General features: G+C 39.3%; 1 protein-coding gene across 1 annotated transcript in view; it reads left to right on the top strand.

Annotated features, from left to right (window-relative positions):
• Nucleotides 1-8363, top strand: part of LOC140233755 (uncharacterized) — a 75581-nt gene extending 67218 nt beyond the window's left edge. The window contains exons 23-28 of the mRNA XM_072313855.1: nt 326-464; nt 1916-2029; nt 2999-3081; nt 3737-3804; nt 4824-4999; nt 8215-8363. Of these exons, the coding sequence (XP_072169956.1) occupies nt 326-464; nt 1916-2029; nt 2999-3081; nt 3737-3804; nt 4824-4999; nt 8215-8363 (729 nt within the window). The remainder of the gene's footprint in view (nt 1-325; nt 465-1915; nt 2030-2998; nt 3082-3736; nt 3805-4823; nt 5000-8214) is intronic.
• Nucleotides 8364-17155: the final 8792 nt, after the last annotated feature.

The following is a 17155-nucleotide window of genomic DNA, read 5'->3' as shown; positions in this document are numbered from 1 at the left end:
AGTTATTCATGGTAAAGATCAGGGTGTTTAACCCTGTGAAGTGGTCCCACCTTATACATCCAACTGGACCCCATGGAAGACCAGCCACTGCAGCTGAATATCGGCTATCCAGCCATCTTCTCAAATGGAAATGAAACAAATAAAAATTTTCACATTGTTCTCAGAGACTTTCATGACCCTCTGTTGATGTAGAGTTGATGATAGATGTGTTTAATCTACTATGCTGCAAATCCTTTGCTCTTCTGCTATAATGTTCACAGGAGTAAACATGGAATCACAGCAGTTAGCATTATAAAACTTGGATCTCTGGTTTAATTTTATGAAGGTCGATCACCACTTCATGTACGTGTTGGACGGGCACTCTCGCAAGTACCAGCTCCACTGTCGCTCCAACGCCACCGACTTCGAGGTTTTCCTAATCAGAGCTAAAGATGGTTTCAAGATTCCGTACGAAGAAGTCAAAGGTTAGTATGATAATGATAATGATGAGAGTTATTTGGTCTGGCATGTACTCAGATTTAGCCTCTGTGATGTAAGCGCAGCACGCCTAGAGGGACCTGCATTTGCTATTACCATGGCATTGCCAGACACCCATTTAGTACACACCTGAGTCAAGACAAATATTTTGAACAAGATATCTTGTCCACAGCTGTATCTGCTGAGTAGGATTAAGATGCAGCATTTTCCAGAAGTTCAGAGCCTCATTCACTATACACATACCACTGCATACAATGTATCTTTTGCTGTATACTGTTGATGGCACAAAACAAAGTTTGACATGAAAATTACGGTACTGTCAAACTCGTGCATTTCGCACATGAGAAATTAGCGTGAAAATAAAAGCATGTGAATATTTTTGCTTGCCGTATGTTCAAGTAGTTGATGTCTTGATTCCAAGAGATATGTCCTCTTTGGGGGCATCAGCCGACATTTAAACTTTTCACATTCCTCCACCTTGTGTAAAGACTAAAATAACACAGAATAGAGCAAGGACGTCATGCATTTTCGCAGGCAGGTGGCTATTCATATTGCTTCCCCAAGAGTGAGTTTAAGGTTGCCCCGGGCTAGTGACCATGCAAGTGGGTAATATTTTTATTTCGCTACATTGAATATTAGATGGTGTTTGAGCGGCCATCCTCCAGTAAGATATTAGATTGATGCCATCCCTGACCGCACCCTTTCCTCTCCATCCTGCAGGCATTTCATTCAAAGCCCTCCTGAGGATAGATCTCCCCTGTTTGGGTATTACCCTGTGCGAAATGTTGGATGAGGTTTGAACAGCCCCTCTTCCAGTAAGAGATTAAATTGATGCCATCCCTGACCCCACCCTTTTCCTCCATCCTGCAGGCATCTCGCTCAAGGATAGGTCTGCACTGTTTGGGTATCGCCCTGTGCAACATTTTGGATGAGGTTTAAACAGCCATCCTCCAGTAAGAGATGAAAAATCGATGCCATCCCTGACCCCACCCTTTCCTCTCCATCCTGCAGGCATTTCATTCAAAGCCCTCCTGAGGATAGATCTCCCCTGTTTGGGTATTACCCTGTGCGAAATGTTGGATGAGGTTTGAGCAGCCCATCCTCCAGTAAGAGATTAAATTGATGCCATCCCTGACCCCACCCTTTTCCTCCATCCAGCAGGCATCTTGCTCAAGGATAGATGTCCCCTGTTTGGGTACCGCCCTGTGCAACATGTTGGATGAGGTTTAAACAGCCATCCTCCAGTAAGAGTTTAAATTGATGCAATCCCTGGCCCCATTCACCCTTTCTCCTCTATCCGGCAAAGGATAGGTCATCCTCGTTTGGGTATCACCTTGTTTGAAAAAGAGTTGAATGGTGTTTGAGCAGCCATCCTCCAGTAGAGTGTAGATTGATGCGATCCCTGACCCCACCCTTTCTCTTTCCTCCATTCCTGCAGGCATCTCTCTCATAGCCCTCCTCAGGATGGGTATCCTGCCGGCCATCAAGGAGGCCTTTTACTCCCAATTCCTCCAGCTTCCCCTCTATGGGGACATGGCACCCTGGAACATCGGTGAGTCTTTTTTTTTCTTTTTTTTTGTGGGGTCGGGTGCAAAGTTACAAACAGACCCTCCTAGCGAAATATAGCAACACTTCAAATCACACTGCTTTCACTTTAGTCTTCGCCCAGCAACAAGAAAAATTATTACTGGTATGTTGTAGAATATACTGTCTGTATGTGACTTTTTTGCTGATACATATGATGCACATTTGCCTCCATTATCAGCTGCATGGCAAGTACTATGGATGGGATGGGTATCCCAGGTCGCTCTGTGCAGGAGGGATCCTAACATCGAGTGAGAGTTGTGCAGCAATAAGTCTCAAATTTTCTGCAGTGAGCATTCTCATTGCAAAAAGACAGAGTAAACTTTGCACACAGAAGAATACCATTCCGGGTTCGCCATTTTTTTTAAATGATGGTATACAGGTAGTATTTTGTACAGTTTGCTCAATAGCTTTCTCCCAAATGTTGTGATTTTTTTTTTTTTTATGTTGTGATTTTTGCTGTCTGCGATTCATTTGAAATAGATGCACAGTAGTTTCTGCAAAATTAGATACCAATGCATTGGGAACTGCATCATGGGATACCTGTTAATTATAAGGCAGTCCCTTTAATTGGGTAGGGGAGAAGTGGTATAAACCTTGCTCATAAATGTTAACAATTAAATATTTTGCGTCGCTCCTATTCCTGAGCCACTGTGGTTAATAAGGGTAAAATCAACTCCCACATTGACTTTAGGCGATAATGAGCAGAAGGTCCACGCTGTGCATTTTAATCTGTTGAGGACACGCTGATTTATCACCGACATACTTTGCTCATAGGCGCACTTCTCGGGATTAGCCTTCAAGGAGATAAATTTTTCCGGTCAATAACCAGTGGTAGACAAAGGGTTTGAATACATTGCACATCCATTTCATAGTCTCTATCAAAGACACTTGTACTGAGTGATCACTCATGATTGAAGTGTTGTCTCTCTTGCAGTGTTCTCAGGAGGAAGTCTGGAGTACATAGACTATGACAGTAAGCAGTTGACCTTTGACAAAGTGGCACCTGCGGCATACCAGGTAATGTAGTAGAGAGAACCTTCCTCATACACACCATACACACACACACCACAATGTACACAAATACACACTCACACACACCATATTGTAACACACATAATAGGCCCACACACACTTTAATACCATGATCACTATACATATATGTTTCGTAATAATCCTTTATTCCAATTTTGCTCAGTGACGAAAATTTATCATAATTTATATTCTATAGGTAATGAATAAGAAAATGTGGTGGTAATGACAACAATCCTACTTCTTGATTTGCTATTAATTGCTACAAAAAGTTGCTCTTCTAGCAGGAATTGTTATCAGAAGGCCTTTTAAAAATGAGACTAAGGATTCACAGCAGATGGCCAGATATTGTTGTGACTTCAAATACAATTTTGAGAGGGCGACCGCTGCCGATAGCAACATTCAAACAAGTTTTAAGTGTTTAAAGTGTTTTCTCGGCACAGAATTGCAGCTAGAGAGGAATTTTGATGAAGTCTTGGAATTCTTTGATTCAATGTGACATGTGTAATGCAGTTTTTAGATAAGTCCTGATACCAAAGGTACAGAGATGACATGTTAATTCATGCAGGTGGTAAAAAAGTTATTTCATTTTATCCAGAAGTGATGTTGTGAGAAGACTTTTGTCCTGTTTTTCAATTGTCAGATCATGGCAATGCTGATGAACTACAGGAGGACAGTGAATGACTTTGGGCACTGCCAGTTTGATGGAAGGTACAGTGTGATGCTGATATATGACCCGCCACAACAAAAGGATCCAAAAGTCGCTGACAGTTTAGCCAAGAAAATTGAGTTTGAAGTTAGATCATGAAAATCGGTCAAAACCATCAAATTTCTGTTTTTGGCATAGTCTTGTAGCATAATGTTTCATCTATCATCTTGTAAAGCTTAATGATCAAAGTAAAAGCAAGAAATGTGCATTTTTCTGGGCCATGATTTTCCAACTTTCAGCGGAACAGAAATGTGTCCGAAGATTGGGATTTACACTGCAGATAGACCCCGGCCCTAGCAACAAGGGAGTGATCTTGGTTAGTGCGTGGCATCCAGGTTATTGATTGGTTATGAGCAGGCCGCTGGTGCTATAAGCTTGAATGAACATCTTGGAGGTTGCTGCAAGCATACCTACTATTGCCAAGAGGTGAAAATTATCTCACACCTCCCCTTGACCATGATTGGGTCGGATGGAAAACTTTGAAGGCAGTTTTCTCTAAATGCTGATTTCCTAGATCACTCGACATGCTTTCATAAAATCGTTGATATCTCGGCAACTGAGTACCGGTACTTTTATGAGTTGTGTTATATGAAATTAAAGGAGAAGAGTAAGGGAATAATGTCATGTCATTTTCTGAAAATCGACCTCCCTCGACTTTCGGATCCTTTTGTTGTAGCGGGTCACATATGAAACTGCTTCACAGTGTGAAAAGGTCTGGGCCGTAGTAGGAAGGGTGCAGCCATCATGGAGGAGAGGTCCATCTTTATAAACAATCTTGAGTCACCCCCAAAAATATCTCCATATGTATGTGACAAAAGTGGTAGATGTTGGACATATCAAATGTTTTCAGTCAGCTAAGAATATCAAGAGACATCATTCATTTAAGCACCACTTTAACATCAGGATCTACACCATTCAAAAGAGAGAAGACATATCTTTGTTTTGTTTTTATGATTTCACTGACTGGCATTTGAGGTAGAATGAACGTGATCTTGTTTCTGAAACTTCTCTCTCATTACAGGAACCCGTACAACATCGAACTCATCTCCCACTGTGTCGGGAGTGACTTTAACGGTCCGTGTACCGACGAACGCTACCCGGTGGCGTGCGCTGACCGCACGTGTCGGTCAACCTTCATCGACTGTCTCCGCGCTCTGGGTGACCTGGAGCAGAAACACAGTGGAATCAAAGCAAGTGGTATGTATCCAGCCGCCCATCGGCTTTGATGGATGTCTGGGAAGGTTTTCTTTTTTTCTCTCTCGTTTTCTCTCACTTTTCATTTGGATAGGACAGCTATATTTCTTTTCCAGTTATCACTGAGTTTTCTTTAAAGATAATAAAAAGTTTTGGTACCTCAAAAGTTTCCCTGAATTTCCTTGTCTTGGTTTGTGTTTCACGTTAAAGTACGTTGTCTGTGAGAATTACTCGCCCCAAAGTGCTCTCATGTCTTAGTAATCATGCAATAATGGTTTCGTACCAGAGCCGTCGCCGTACAGCGTCGATAAATATTGTACGAAACCACTGACTGCGACCAGCACCGTGCAGCCCATTGTACGCATAGCTAGCTGCGACCAGCAGCCCCATACGCATAGCGTAATGGGGCTTCGCATTGTAACATTCAGGATCATGACAGAATTAGTATCGCGGGTAAATGTCAATTTAAAATCCCAAAATTTCTTCGATTTGAACACTTACCAATTAAGTTGAAGTATTGAAAACAGGCTTCGAACAACGTTTGGTTCTGCCAATAGTCCCTTTCTTTTCGAATTGATGACTGAATGTGACTCGGTCGAGAGGACCTTGGGAGAGCTACATACACCATGGACCGATGCATACACTGACTACTACGGCCAGCGCATGCGCACACAAACATCTTATCCGTTGATATGGGATTTGAAATTTGTGCGCATGTGATGTGTTCGCATGCACTGGCTGTTGTATTCAGTGTACATGGTGTATGTAGCTCTCCAAGGTCCTCTCGGCCGAGTCACATTCAGTCATCAATTCGAACAGAAAGGGACTGTAGGCAGAACCAAACGTTGCCCGAAGCCTGTTTTCAATACTTAACCTTAATTGGTAAGTCTTCAAATTGAAGAATTTTTGGGATTTTAAGTTAACATTTATCCCGCGATACTAAATCTGTCATGCGAAGCCCGATTACGTTATGCGTATGGGACTGCTGGTCGCTATGCGTATGGGGCTGCTGGTCGCAGTTAATTGCTTGATTACTAAGACATGAGAGCACTTTGGGGCGAGTAAGTCTCACAGTGTTAGTTATATGAAAGGTACTTTAACCTGAAACACAAACTAAGACAAGGAAATTTTTGAGGTACCAAAACTTTTTATTATCTTTAACTCTTTATGTGCCACGTTCGCACACCTGATTCTGTCTATGGCGTGCCAAGTTCGCATATTCTGCTCAAACGCACAAACCCGACAAAACCGATCGATAAATCGCCAAATGCTGCCGTAAAATGAAAGCATTTCTTACGATTCCATTTCTGTCACATGTCGCTTGCATTCATTATGGTGATTGACTATCAAAGGGTGTTCCTCACTTGATTTACAAAAAAATTCTAAGTTTCTGTCACAGTTTTGTGTGACAAGTCATGTCTCTACAGTAATGTAGCTTCTGGCCATTAAAAAGAAAAACAGTCATAGATTTATCATACAATTTTCATCAAAGCTAAGCTTGGCATTTTCTCAACAACTTTTCTCATTACATGCCCAGGGTAACAGAAATCTATTAAAGTTACATTGATTTGAAAAACAGAATCGTTTCCCCGAAGCATGACTATGTTGAGGTCGCAGAATAATGTTGCACACAGGGGGTTTACACCATGGCACATAAGGAGTTAAAGAAGCCCATTAATCCTTACCATGCTTTCAGTTGTTCAATGATTAGTACATCCACTGGAATGCTTTCTTTACTAGTTGGCACAGATATCTGGAAAATAACTACTGATGAATACAGATTACCTCATCCCCCTAATCTCTATTGGGACACTTCCTGTTGGACCAAGGGGAATTGCTATGCCTGAGTGGGCTTGATAACTTACAATAAATGGAGTCAAAAGTGGTCTGAGCTTTCGATCCCAGCAGAATCTTCATCAGAGGCAAAATGACAAACAGGCAGGGAAAGCAATCACATAACAGAAGGACTTCACACAACAAGAACAGTCAGGGACATAATGGCTAGGGACACAAAACAAAGAAAACAAAAGGGGAGGGTAGGAGGTCATGGGGAAGGAGCCCAACAGGTATTAACCCGTTGAGGACGAGTCCCGAGTATACTCGGGCAGGGGTCTATGGGAAATGCGTGTTGTAGCAAAATCAGTCCGTCCTCAACGGGTTAAAAGGGAGGGGGAGTAAGAGCAGGAGGGTGGACAGACAAAAGGCAGAGGAGGGTCAGTAATTGTCCTGAGGGCCAAGGGGGCAGCCATTGAGGGAAAAGGATGAATAGGGAGGCAACATCAGACAAGATAAGGAACAACAGAGGCATAAAGAAAGGACAACAGTGAAAATAGCAACAGCAAGCTTTTGACTTCATTTTACTCCATTGGCTCGCCACTATTGGATAAGCAGTTTTTAGCAGCTTGTTTTGCTAAACTTACAATAAAGATCAAGTTTAGAAGGATTAGATGACTGCGAATGAAAGAGTGTGGCAAGCAAAAGCTTCATGCCTGGGCACACACAGGGTTTAACTCTGTATGTGCTAGGGTTCCAATCCCCTGTGCGTCACATTATTCTGAGACAGCAATGTAGTCATGCACGCGGTGGGAAACATTCTGTTTGTCAAATCTATGAAACTTTTACAGATTTCTACTCTTTACATGTTATGAGTAAAGTTGCAGAGAAAATATCAAGCTATGCTGTGATGTAAAATTGTATGACAAATCCATGATTGTTTTTCTGTCAAATGACCAGGAGCCACACAATTTTGTAGTGACATGATTTTTGCACACAAAACAATGACAGAAACTCAGTAGAATTTAGGCCTACTTGAATATCCTGTCGAGAACACAACTTGATAGTCAGTCACCACATGAAATGCAAATTACATGTGACAGGAATACAATTGTGAGAAACGCTTTCATTGCACTGTGGCATTTGGCGATTAATCGATTGGTTTGAGTGGGTTTGTGCATTTGAGCAAAATATATCAACTTGGCATGCTGCATGCGAGCGTGACACATAAATAGAGCATGACAAATAAAACACCAGAGTGCTGGTTGACAAAGGATGGAAGATTTGATGTGGTGTCTGAGAGAGAGTTGCATCGTTACAAAATGTTAAGATGATTTATAAAGTCCTCCTTGCTTGAATTTTAGTGTGAGAAGTTTTCACTACACTCTCCTCATTCTCACTGAATCTTTTTCTCTCTCCCTCTCTTTCTCTCTGCCACTTTGAAGAAGAACCGACCGATTTTGTGCAGGGTGCCACCCTGGGGCGAGGGGGAGACGGCGAGCTGGTCAAGAAGGAGGAAGGGGAGCTGGAGGGGATGGACCTGTCCTTCCAGGGGGAAAGTCGGGGGGATAGGATGACCTTCCTATACCGGTGAGGAGACTTGGGGGTGGGCGTGGCAGAGTGCAAAGGGAGTGAGATTATCAGCATGATGGGCACCACTCCTCCTGTGACGCCACAGTACTGCTTCCGGATGACAACTTTGCGAGTTCAAATCGCACGGTGAATAAGATCTGACACAAGGCGTTCTCTGAAAACGCTCGAGATCAAAGATCTTGCGTGTTGTGTATTGCAGGGATTTTGCGAAAAGAAAGTGACCTTTTTATACCACAGCATGACCATCTGTGTTAAACACGTCATGAAATGACTTTATGATGGTCTCAGAGTGATATATTTAGTGTCTGGAGTGCCACAATTTGTCCATGGGTTATTCTCTCCGGAAATATATTAGAGAGTTCTGCGGCTCATATTTTACCTCTTCTTGAGGCTAATGGCTTTTAGATATTTCTTCACACCAGTGGCTGGTGCAATTGTTTTATTTCTCTTTCTTTTTGTGTCTGCCCAGGTTAATTTTATGTGTGTGTCTCTTACCAAATAGAAAATTCAGTCATCAGACATATTTGAGTGACCTGGTGCTTTCTAGTTTGTGTGTAAGTTGGGTTTATAAGCATAAAGAAAACAGTACACCATGTTAATATGTTTCTTACTTTCTGTGAACTTTGATGAAGGGTATAAGACAATTAAAAAAACAACAACAACAACATAGGACAAGAACATCGTAGTTTGTTTTTAGTGCTGGTGCAGGAATGGTTCTTACGTGATGTCATGTGATATGAATTAGAACTGGATTCCAGTATCATTGATAATGACATCTGTTTTTCAATCGCTGTGTAATGTGAGCAGTGGTTTTGCTGGAGCATTCTTTTGTACAGCTTAAAGCCAAGTGATGGATATATGTCTTTTCAAGATGCATTTAGAGCTGTGTTATCATTCTTTTTTCTTTTTAGTATAACTTTAAGGGTGAACGTTCAAATGTTAGTCTCTGTATACAGCCTCGTGCATGAGAATGATACAAAGGAGTCTTAGAGTCAGCAGAGTTTGTCAGAATGCATGAAATACATTTACTCAGGGAACTTGTAATTACCCCATCTTCGTGGTTTAGAGGGTGCTTCTTGTGATGTTTTTCAGAATTTGACCAGCTATTGTCAAGGACCTTTTAGGGACAAAACTTGAGATTTCTTGCACATTGGCAGCAGATACCCTTTAATTTTTGTTTTGTTTTGTTTTTGTTTTTTGTTTTGCATATGGTACAGCTAGTGCACAATGCATGCAGCACTTAGACCAGTGACGTTGTACATACAATCAAGTTCTTGCGTAAAAATGCAAGCAGATTTATCGTGTGTTTGGAAAAAAAGCAATTTTGATAATGCTGTTCCTCGTCGCCATAAAAGGGAACATAATGTGGAATACTTTGGGATATTTTTTGTTTCTTTGTTCTTTTGTTTCTTTTCTAACGTATCTGGATGTATTTCAAACACTACCTCTCTTTTCGTACTGTTCGTGACGCAGGAAAATTCATCCGCAGACTTTCAGCTGGCAGAAAGGAGATACACGATGCAATGCGCGATACTTTAATAGTGCCTGTAAGAAGCTGTAACTGTTTTTGTGTGTGGGTCTTCGACTACCTCTGTGTTATTCATTGGTACACTGGAGAACCTATTAATGTATGGAAGGGGGAGGGGGTGGAGGAAGGTGGGGAGGGGGGGGGGGAGGAAGAAAAGGGGGGTGCATTGCATTGCCCCCTGACCCAACCAAGTGCATGTTTGTGACAATTCATTAGTAAAGTTGGTAGAGTTCTCTGGTCGTAGACACTTCCTCGATGAGTATGGCTAGTTTGAGGTGGCCGAGGGATGACCATTCAAACGGTCTTATCATTAGACTGAATAACTGTCCAACTTTTGCATGAATAACTTTGATAATGAACTTCCCCTTTCGGGTATATTTTCTTTCTTTTTTTCAGGAGAGAGAGAGTATGTGTGTGTTGGATTTGATTAAGATCTGGTACACTTTTTGTTCATATTTTTGCTTGCAAGTCAGTGATATAAGTACTAGCTCTTGCTTATGATTGTTTCGTCTTAGTCCTTGATGTGCTGAATAATCATATGTAAGACAGAAAAATACTCTCATGTACGTGTACATGTCATTAATTTACCATAATGAATGGTTTGTATACATATATGTCATGTTGACATCTATATAATATACCTTTTTTTTTGTAGCATGCATGTGAATAATATGTTGACTTGTGTTCATATATGTACAATGTGATTGTTTTCAGCACAATTTGTTAACTAGTTTAGCCTGAAGCTGAAGCTAATCAAACTCTCATTGCTATACAATCATTCTAAGCGTGCATCCATGCATACTTTCTATCAGTCAGTGTGTTTCTGTGTCTGAGTGAAAATCCAGTTCGGAGCTTTACACAGAGCATGTATCACATAATTTACATATATTAGTGTAGATATGATTATATAATTATATGATGAATTCAGGTGTTGTACACCTTGTTTTATGATTGTCATCTGATTAAATGCAAACAGGAAATTTGTACTTGTAAATATCATGCATATTGTCAGAAATTTGTACTATTCGCATAGAATGTACTTGAAAGATAAAGTATATTTTCATATTTTATGTTATAGGCTTTTTTTTGGTATAAAATCTTTGAGTATCTTAGATGTTGGAGTAAGAAGACTTTTCTTTAGGGAGTTTTCATTCACATAACTCTGATTGTTATTTCATGCTAAAGAAGAAATTGGAGAAGAAAAGGGACAAAAATAAACTGTTGTATCACATGGATTACATTTATCATGATGAAGCAAAGAGGAAGATTACTGTCGAACCAGACATTTTCATGTGCATGAATTTTTCACAAATTTTTCGAGAAGTCCATATTCACGAAAGTAAAATGGACGGGAAAGATTTTGTCCACACATTGCATTGCAGTAAATACCAGTGGCAACTCCCAAAGGTTTCATGTTGTGAAAAAGGCCGTCAACTCCAATTAAGGAAAGTTTTATGCTGGAAGTGTTTCTGGTTTTTACCTTACATCAAAACTAGACAATTACCTCTTATTGAATTGAATTAAAATATATAATGTATTTTCAATTACTGTATTTAGCTTCTTTTCTTCAAGTATTTAGTGTCTTTGCCACTGCAAGTTAATCACTTATTTTCACCACACATACAACCAATCGAATTTAATTCAGAGCTTACAATGTAGAATCCATTTAGAATAGCAGTTTTCTGATTAAATATGCTTTGAGAAAAAAAGAAGAAGAAATGATCCATTCTGAATTTTCAATTGGTCAAGAAAAATGCTGCCTGTAAAGTATCCCACCATAAAAAGCCAACATAATATGTCATGGGAGGGACTACTAAAATTGTAATGTTGCCATTCTCATCCATACCTCCTGAATGGTGCCTGAAGCCACCTAGGCCCTAACATTGCCAATTCTTCAGCTGCTTCATTTCGTAGAAACCCATGCCACCAGATCTCCAGTCACCTGAACATTTTTCATAAGAAAAATTTGAGATTGCAGTTGTACACGTTAAGTCCTTTGCTAGCAGTGCTTACAAGTCCGGAAGCGGGAAATATGAGCCATGTTTGTTGACACGCTCTGCTCCCTGTTCTTCACCTTGACTCAGGAAAATGTATTTATTTTGTTTGTTGAATTGTATGTTGTACGTACTAAATTTGAACCAATATTCACATGTCACCATAGTACTATCCCAAGCAGCTTTCGTATCTGTATTATAAAGTAGCCTTTATTTTCCTTGAAAAAGTATGTATTCAGGTCATACTAAAATGAATACATCTTTTACAGTACAGTACAATAATGTGTGTTATCATTATGTACATCACCATTATTGCTTGTAGGGCATAAATCTATGTCGATGTATATCTTAAAAAACATAAAGCGATTTCTTTTGAATTGCATGAAATGTTATCTAATGAATGCACCAAGATATAGTGAATTGCTCTTCATAGAATGCTATTTGAGATCAATCATGTATACATGGTCCTTAATTGTCGGCGCCGAAATATTACATTTCCCGTTCGTGTGATGAAATGAAATTGTAATTTCATCAGTTTTGTGTATTGTGGTTAGGATGGTGCAACATTTATGTACAGCTGGTGATTTACACCGGAATCATTTCAGTGCTGAACGAATGATTTTTACAGCAAGATATACAGTGTATGCCCATATCTTTCAATCACAATTGTATATAGCATAAAGGGTAATGCGGTGCAGAATACAAATTCATTGTTCATTATTACAATCATCGTGAGTAATGATTTGATGAAACAGAAATGAGTATCATACTTTTGCAAATTTTTGTCAAGTCAGACTTTTGAGAAATGTTCGATGAAAAAAAAAGAAGAAAAAACAAAAACAAAAAAACAAAAAATAAATCTGAAACCAGAGCATGAGCAATCATGACGGGCAATCTAATGGTGAAGATGTTTATTTTAACCCATTGCTGACTAGGTTCTGATGTGGGGCATATATATATATATATATATATATGCAGGCTGTTGTACGTGTATAATTCTTGATCTGGTAGACAACTTGTTAAGAATATTGTTACAGTCCTTTTCTGTCTACATTCATGTGTAATGTAAGATTACAGCCCAATTACTGGTAGCTTTTCTATAGCATTGTGATATTGATCGAAATCACATGATTGGCTGAGAGCTATCATGTGACCAGTCTTCTGTTCTGCCTGAAGGCATGTATTGACTTTCCAATGGGTGTTTAGCTGGTTATTGCTTGTTTGTGCCCAGCTGCATTTCCTCCAAATGCATAAAAATTGTTTGTGTCTAAAGTTTTGTTAGTTGTGGAGCAGGTGCTAGCATGGGAATCTTGGAAAGATGGCTGCTGCGAAATTTCATTGTTTATAAAAAACAAATAATGCACAATACTTGGTAAATTTTGAATTGTCCACAGTTACTATCGAGTGGATAATTCTTACTAATGCCCTGTGAAGGGTACATTGCTTTTATGTTATCTCTTTCATTTGGAAGTGCATCCATATAGGTGATTTTTTCCTAAGAATGATTGATCAACTACACCCTTATTGCTAAAATATGATGAGTCACTGTATCTGTCACTGTCACTGTATCTGTTCCCATGTGGTAAAACACACCATAATGTACATGTTGTGCTACAAGGAAAGCTAGTACTAAGTATGATGTACCCATATATGTTGGAACTGTTGTGTAGATAAAAGTATTCATGTACATTCTGTTTTATTTGTTTCTGATTGTGCAGTTGTAATGACATCGCACTTAAAAAAATGTTTGCAGTTTGTTATTGGTTGTTTCTGGAAATTGTATTCATGACTGGCAATGCCTAAAGGGAAAAAAAGTATCTGAATATTTACAAACATAGAACCATTAAAACCCAGGGTTCATAGGAGTTCTGCCTTTAAATCCCACATGGACACATTTAACAACACAAAAGAAAATTATTCTGTGGCCGTTATGTACCATGAACCTGCCAGTACGGTGTCTGCCTGTACTAGAGTGATGTATAGTATACGTATCAGGGCCGGTGAACGTTTTCAAAAGCGTGGGGGCCCCACTTCCGGGTTTCATGAGCTAACAAGCAAAAAAAAAAAAAAAAAAAAGGTCCTCTGCTCCTCTCTCCCCTTCCATTTCCGGGTTTCTTCAGCTGACAAAAAAACCCCCCAAACAAACAGGTCTTCAGGGGAAAAACATAACCTTACCGCGCTCACGCTTCAAGATCTTTATCTACATGTATTTCTATTTAGCGCCACTTACGTACTTCCAGGTTAAAAAAAAGTGTGGGGGCCCAAAGTGATGACACCTTATGTATTCCTTTATATGGTGCACAAAAAGTGTGGGGGCCCCAGCCCCCACGGACTGCTGGCCATGCGTATATGTGTCGTCTAAATCCACTGCATTTCACTCCCATTATAACGAACACAGTTATACAATGTAGCAAAATTCCGGTTACAACAAAGTAAAAATTTAGGCTGCAATGTTATTCACACATGTTATGTGTTTTATTGTTTATTTGTTCGGTCATAAGGAAATGTAATATAACAGAAGAAAACTCCCAATTCCAAGGACTTCGTTATAACGCGAGTCCACTGTCAAAAGAAAACTCCCGGTCCTGACAACTTCGTTATAATGTGAGTCCACTGTAAATGCTACTTCCACGTAAATTTGTTCCACACCTGTCTATGTTTCTATTAGGAAGATTTCTAGTGAAGTCCAACTAAGTTCTGGCAAATTGCAGTACGGCGAGGGCATGACATCATCAAATTTGTGTACATGTGTAACATGGTAATCTGACTAGCATAATGTTACCATGATCAATAGCACTGTTTCATGAAGCAACCTGCACTTGCAATTCAATGCTGTCTATACCACGAAGAACAGCATACATGATAACATACACAGATACATTCTGGCCTATGTCAATCCTGCCCTAGTTTGCCAAGACAAGGGTTGCATTATTTTTAATCAGGGTGCCAATGCAGCACAAAATGTCATAAATAATATTTTTGAAAGAGGAGTGCTATAGGGAATACAAACTTGGAATACATACTTGCCATATTGGCAGTGGATAATTTGGGGGAGTACTATTAACGTATATTACGTGTACTCTCTTGAATTTGTATTCGCAGCAGAGATTTGTTGCTGTTACACATTTGCACTCTTTCTGGAGTTTTGTAGGGCCTACAGCAAACTTGTAAGGGCCAGTGAAATATTTCTTTTTTCTTGACTATCATACAGATGAAATTTGTGTATACTGTATCATGGTTTGAAAGACAAGAACAGCACAGTTTTTACCTATTGGCTAAGCAAAATTATTTGGTCATACTCACAAGTTTGTTAGATCATGATTTTTTATAATTAGAGTTCACTTTAAATGTATTACAAGATGAGTGATCAGTTTATTTGTTTTGTTGAACTTTTTCCCATTCTTATGACGATTCTTTCAGGTACAACAGAGAGGAGAGAGAGAGAGAGAGAGAGAAATTTAAACAGATTGACTGACAAAGATGGAGAGTGATAGAAGTCAAAATTAATGTAAATGATGTATTTTTGTGCTATACAGTTTTGTATATTCAAATCCAGTACAATCAATTCTAGCACATTGTACAATGTACTGAAAGTTGCCATACACTGAATATTTTATGCAGAAACTGGATTTTTGTGTTGTTGCAGAAAATACATACGTACATGTACACATCCTTGTGCTGGTACGTGCATTCAATCAGCAGTTTATGCCAGTTAAGAATTGTTAATGCTGTTAAAGGTGACTTTTTCATACAACAACTGCTTTGTGGATCCTCACTTCTCAACAATATCACTTTCATTGTATGAAATGAGCACTGTACGAGGCACAATGAGTAATAAACCAACTTTTACAGAATAAAAGTCTCGCTGCTTCGTCATCACACTAAACTTTACTGGACCAGTGACAGAAAATGTCTTATCGTGTTATGTGTGTTGAAAGTGTGCATTGTGACAACATATATGTACGTGTATTGTAAAACCAGAAATTTTTTGTAAGCCTGAAACTTCCTGAAACTGGCGAGCCAAGATTTGCAAAAGTCGAACGCACATGTAAGCGTTGGGTCTACGCCGATGTATTGAATGCCTTTGGCGATTCACGACAGTTTCATGCAGCGGGAAAGACTTGAAAAATGATATCCAAGCCAGATGAGCTCTTGAATCTCTCGTTGGGACATAAGATATACACAGTCAATCTCGCACAAGTCAAAAATCTGGTATACTTCATTTAAAAATAAAAATTGTACCCTGGATGGACAAACAGATTGTACATGTACATACATGTATGTTGATTACCAATACATATGTACATGTTTATTATACAATGTCTATCTTTTACCAGCTACACTAATTCATAAAAGAATTTTCACTGGTCCCTTTCATAAGCAAACTTGATAGCTAGAGTACATGTACAACCACAAACAGCTCCACAACTGGTTTATACAAACAGTCAACTCTGCCTATTCAGTTGAACAGTTGTACAATGTACAACATATTTGGACTGAAGAAAGAGTTTGGACTTAGAGAAAATTCTCCCTATGAGGGATTAACCCTAAAAAGACTGGGGGGGGGGGGCTAAAAGGCCCCCCCCCTCAACATTTCGCGCGATTACTCTGCAACACGCAATGCTCTCACCGCGATGCTCTATGACTTTTTTCTTTTGAGTTTCCCGCACATTTTGACACCAAATTTGTGACGCCCGGGGGTACGGTTCTGAAGTTACATAACTTTTTGTACATGCACGTGAGGCCGAAAATGGCTCAAAAATGTGATTTTGTGTATAACGTCAATGCAAATTGAGTTTTTTCATATGGCTCATATAAATATGATTATTTTTACTCTCAATGGCTAAAATTAATTTGTTTTAGCAGTATTATGCTTCAAAAAGTGTCTGCCACAAATTTTGTTTAAAAAAACACCAAAAACAAAAGGTCGAAAAAACAAAGAAATACATAAGAAATTCATAAAACAATAAAATAAATAAGAAATTAATTTTGATACCGAATTTTTTTTCAAGTACATTTGCTAAGAATGCCACAAAGAATAATTAGACCAAAAATGAGCACTTTTGGAGCTTTGTTTACTGATTTAGATCAAAGAGTCTGATTTCTCGCATAAATTAGCATAATTAATCAAAATAAAATAAAAGAAGACTATTTTGTAAAATTTGAATATACGATCTTGTAGATTACATCGCACACTACCATTGTGCAAATTTTCGCGGCGATCGCGCGATCCACGGCCGAGATCTTAAGGGGGGGCCCTTTAGGCCCCCC

Source organism: Diadema setosum, chromosome 10 (assembly GCF_964275005.1).
Source record: "Diadema setosum chromosome 10, eeDiaSeto1, whole genome shotgun sequence".
Lineage (NCBI taxonomy): Eukaryota > Metazoa > Echinodermata > Echinoidea > Diadematoida > Diadematidae > Diadema > Diadema setosum.
The sequence above is the reverse complement of the archived record's forward strand: the minus strand, read 5'-3'. Positions and strand labels throughout refer to the sequence as shown.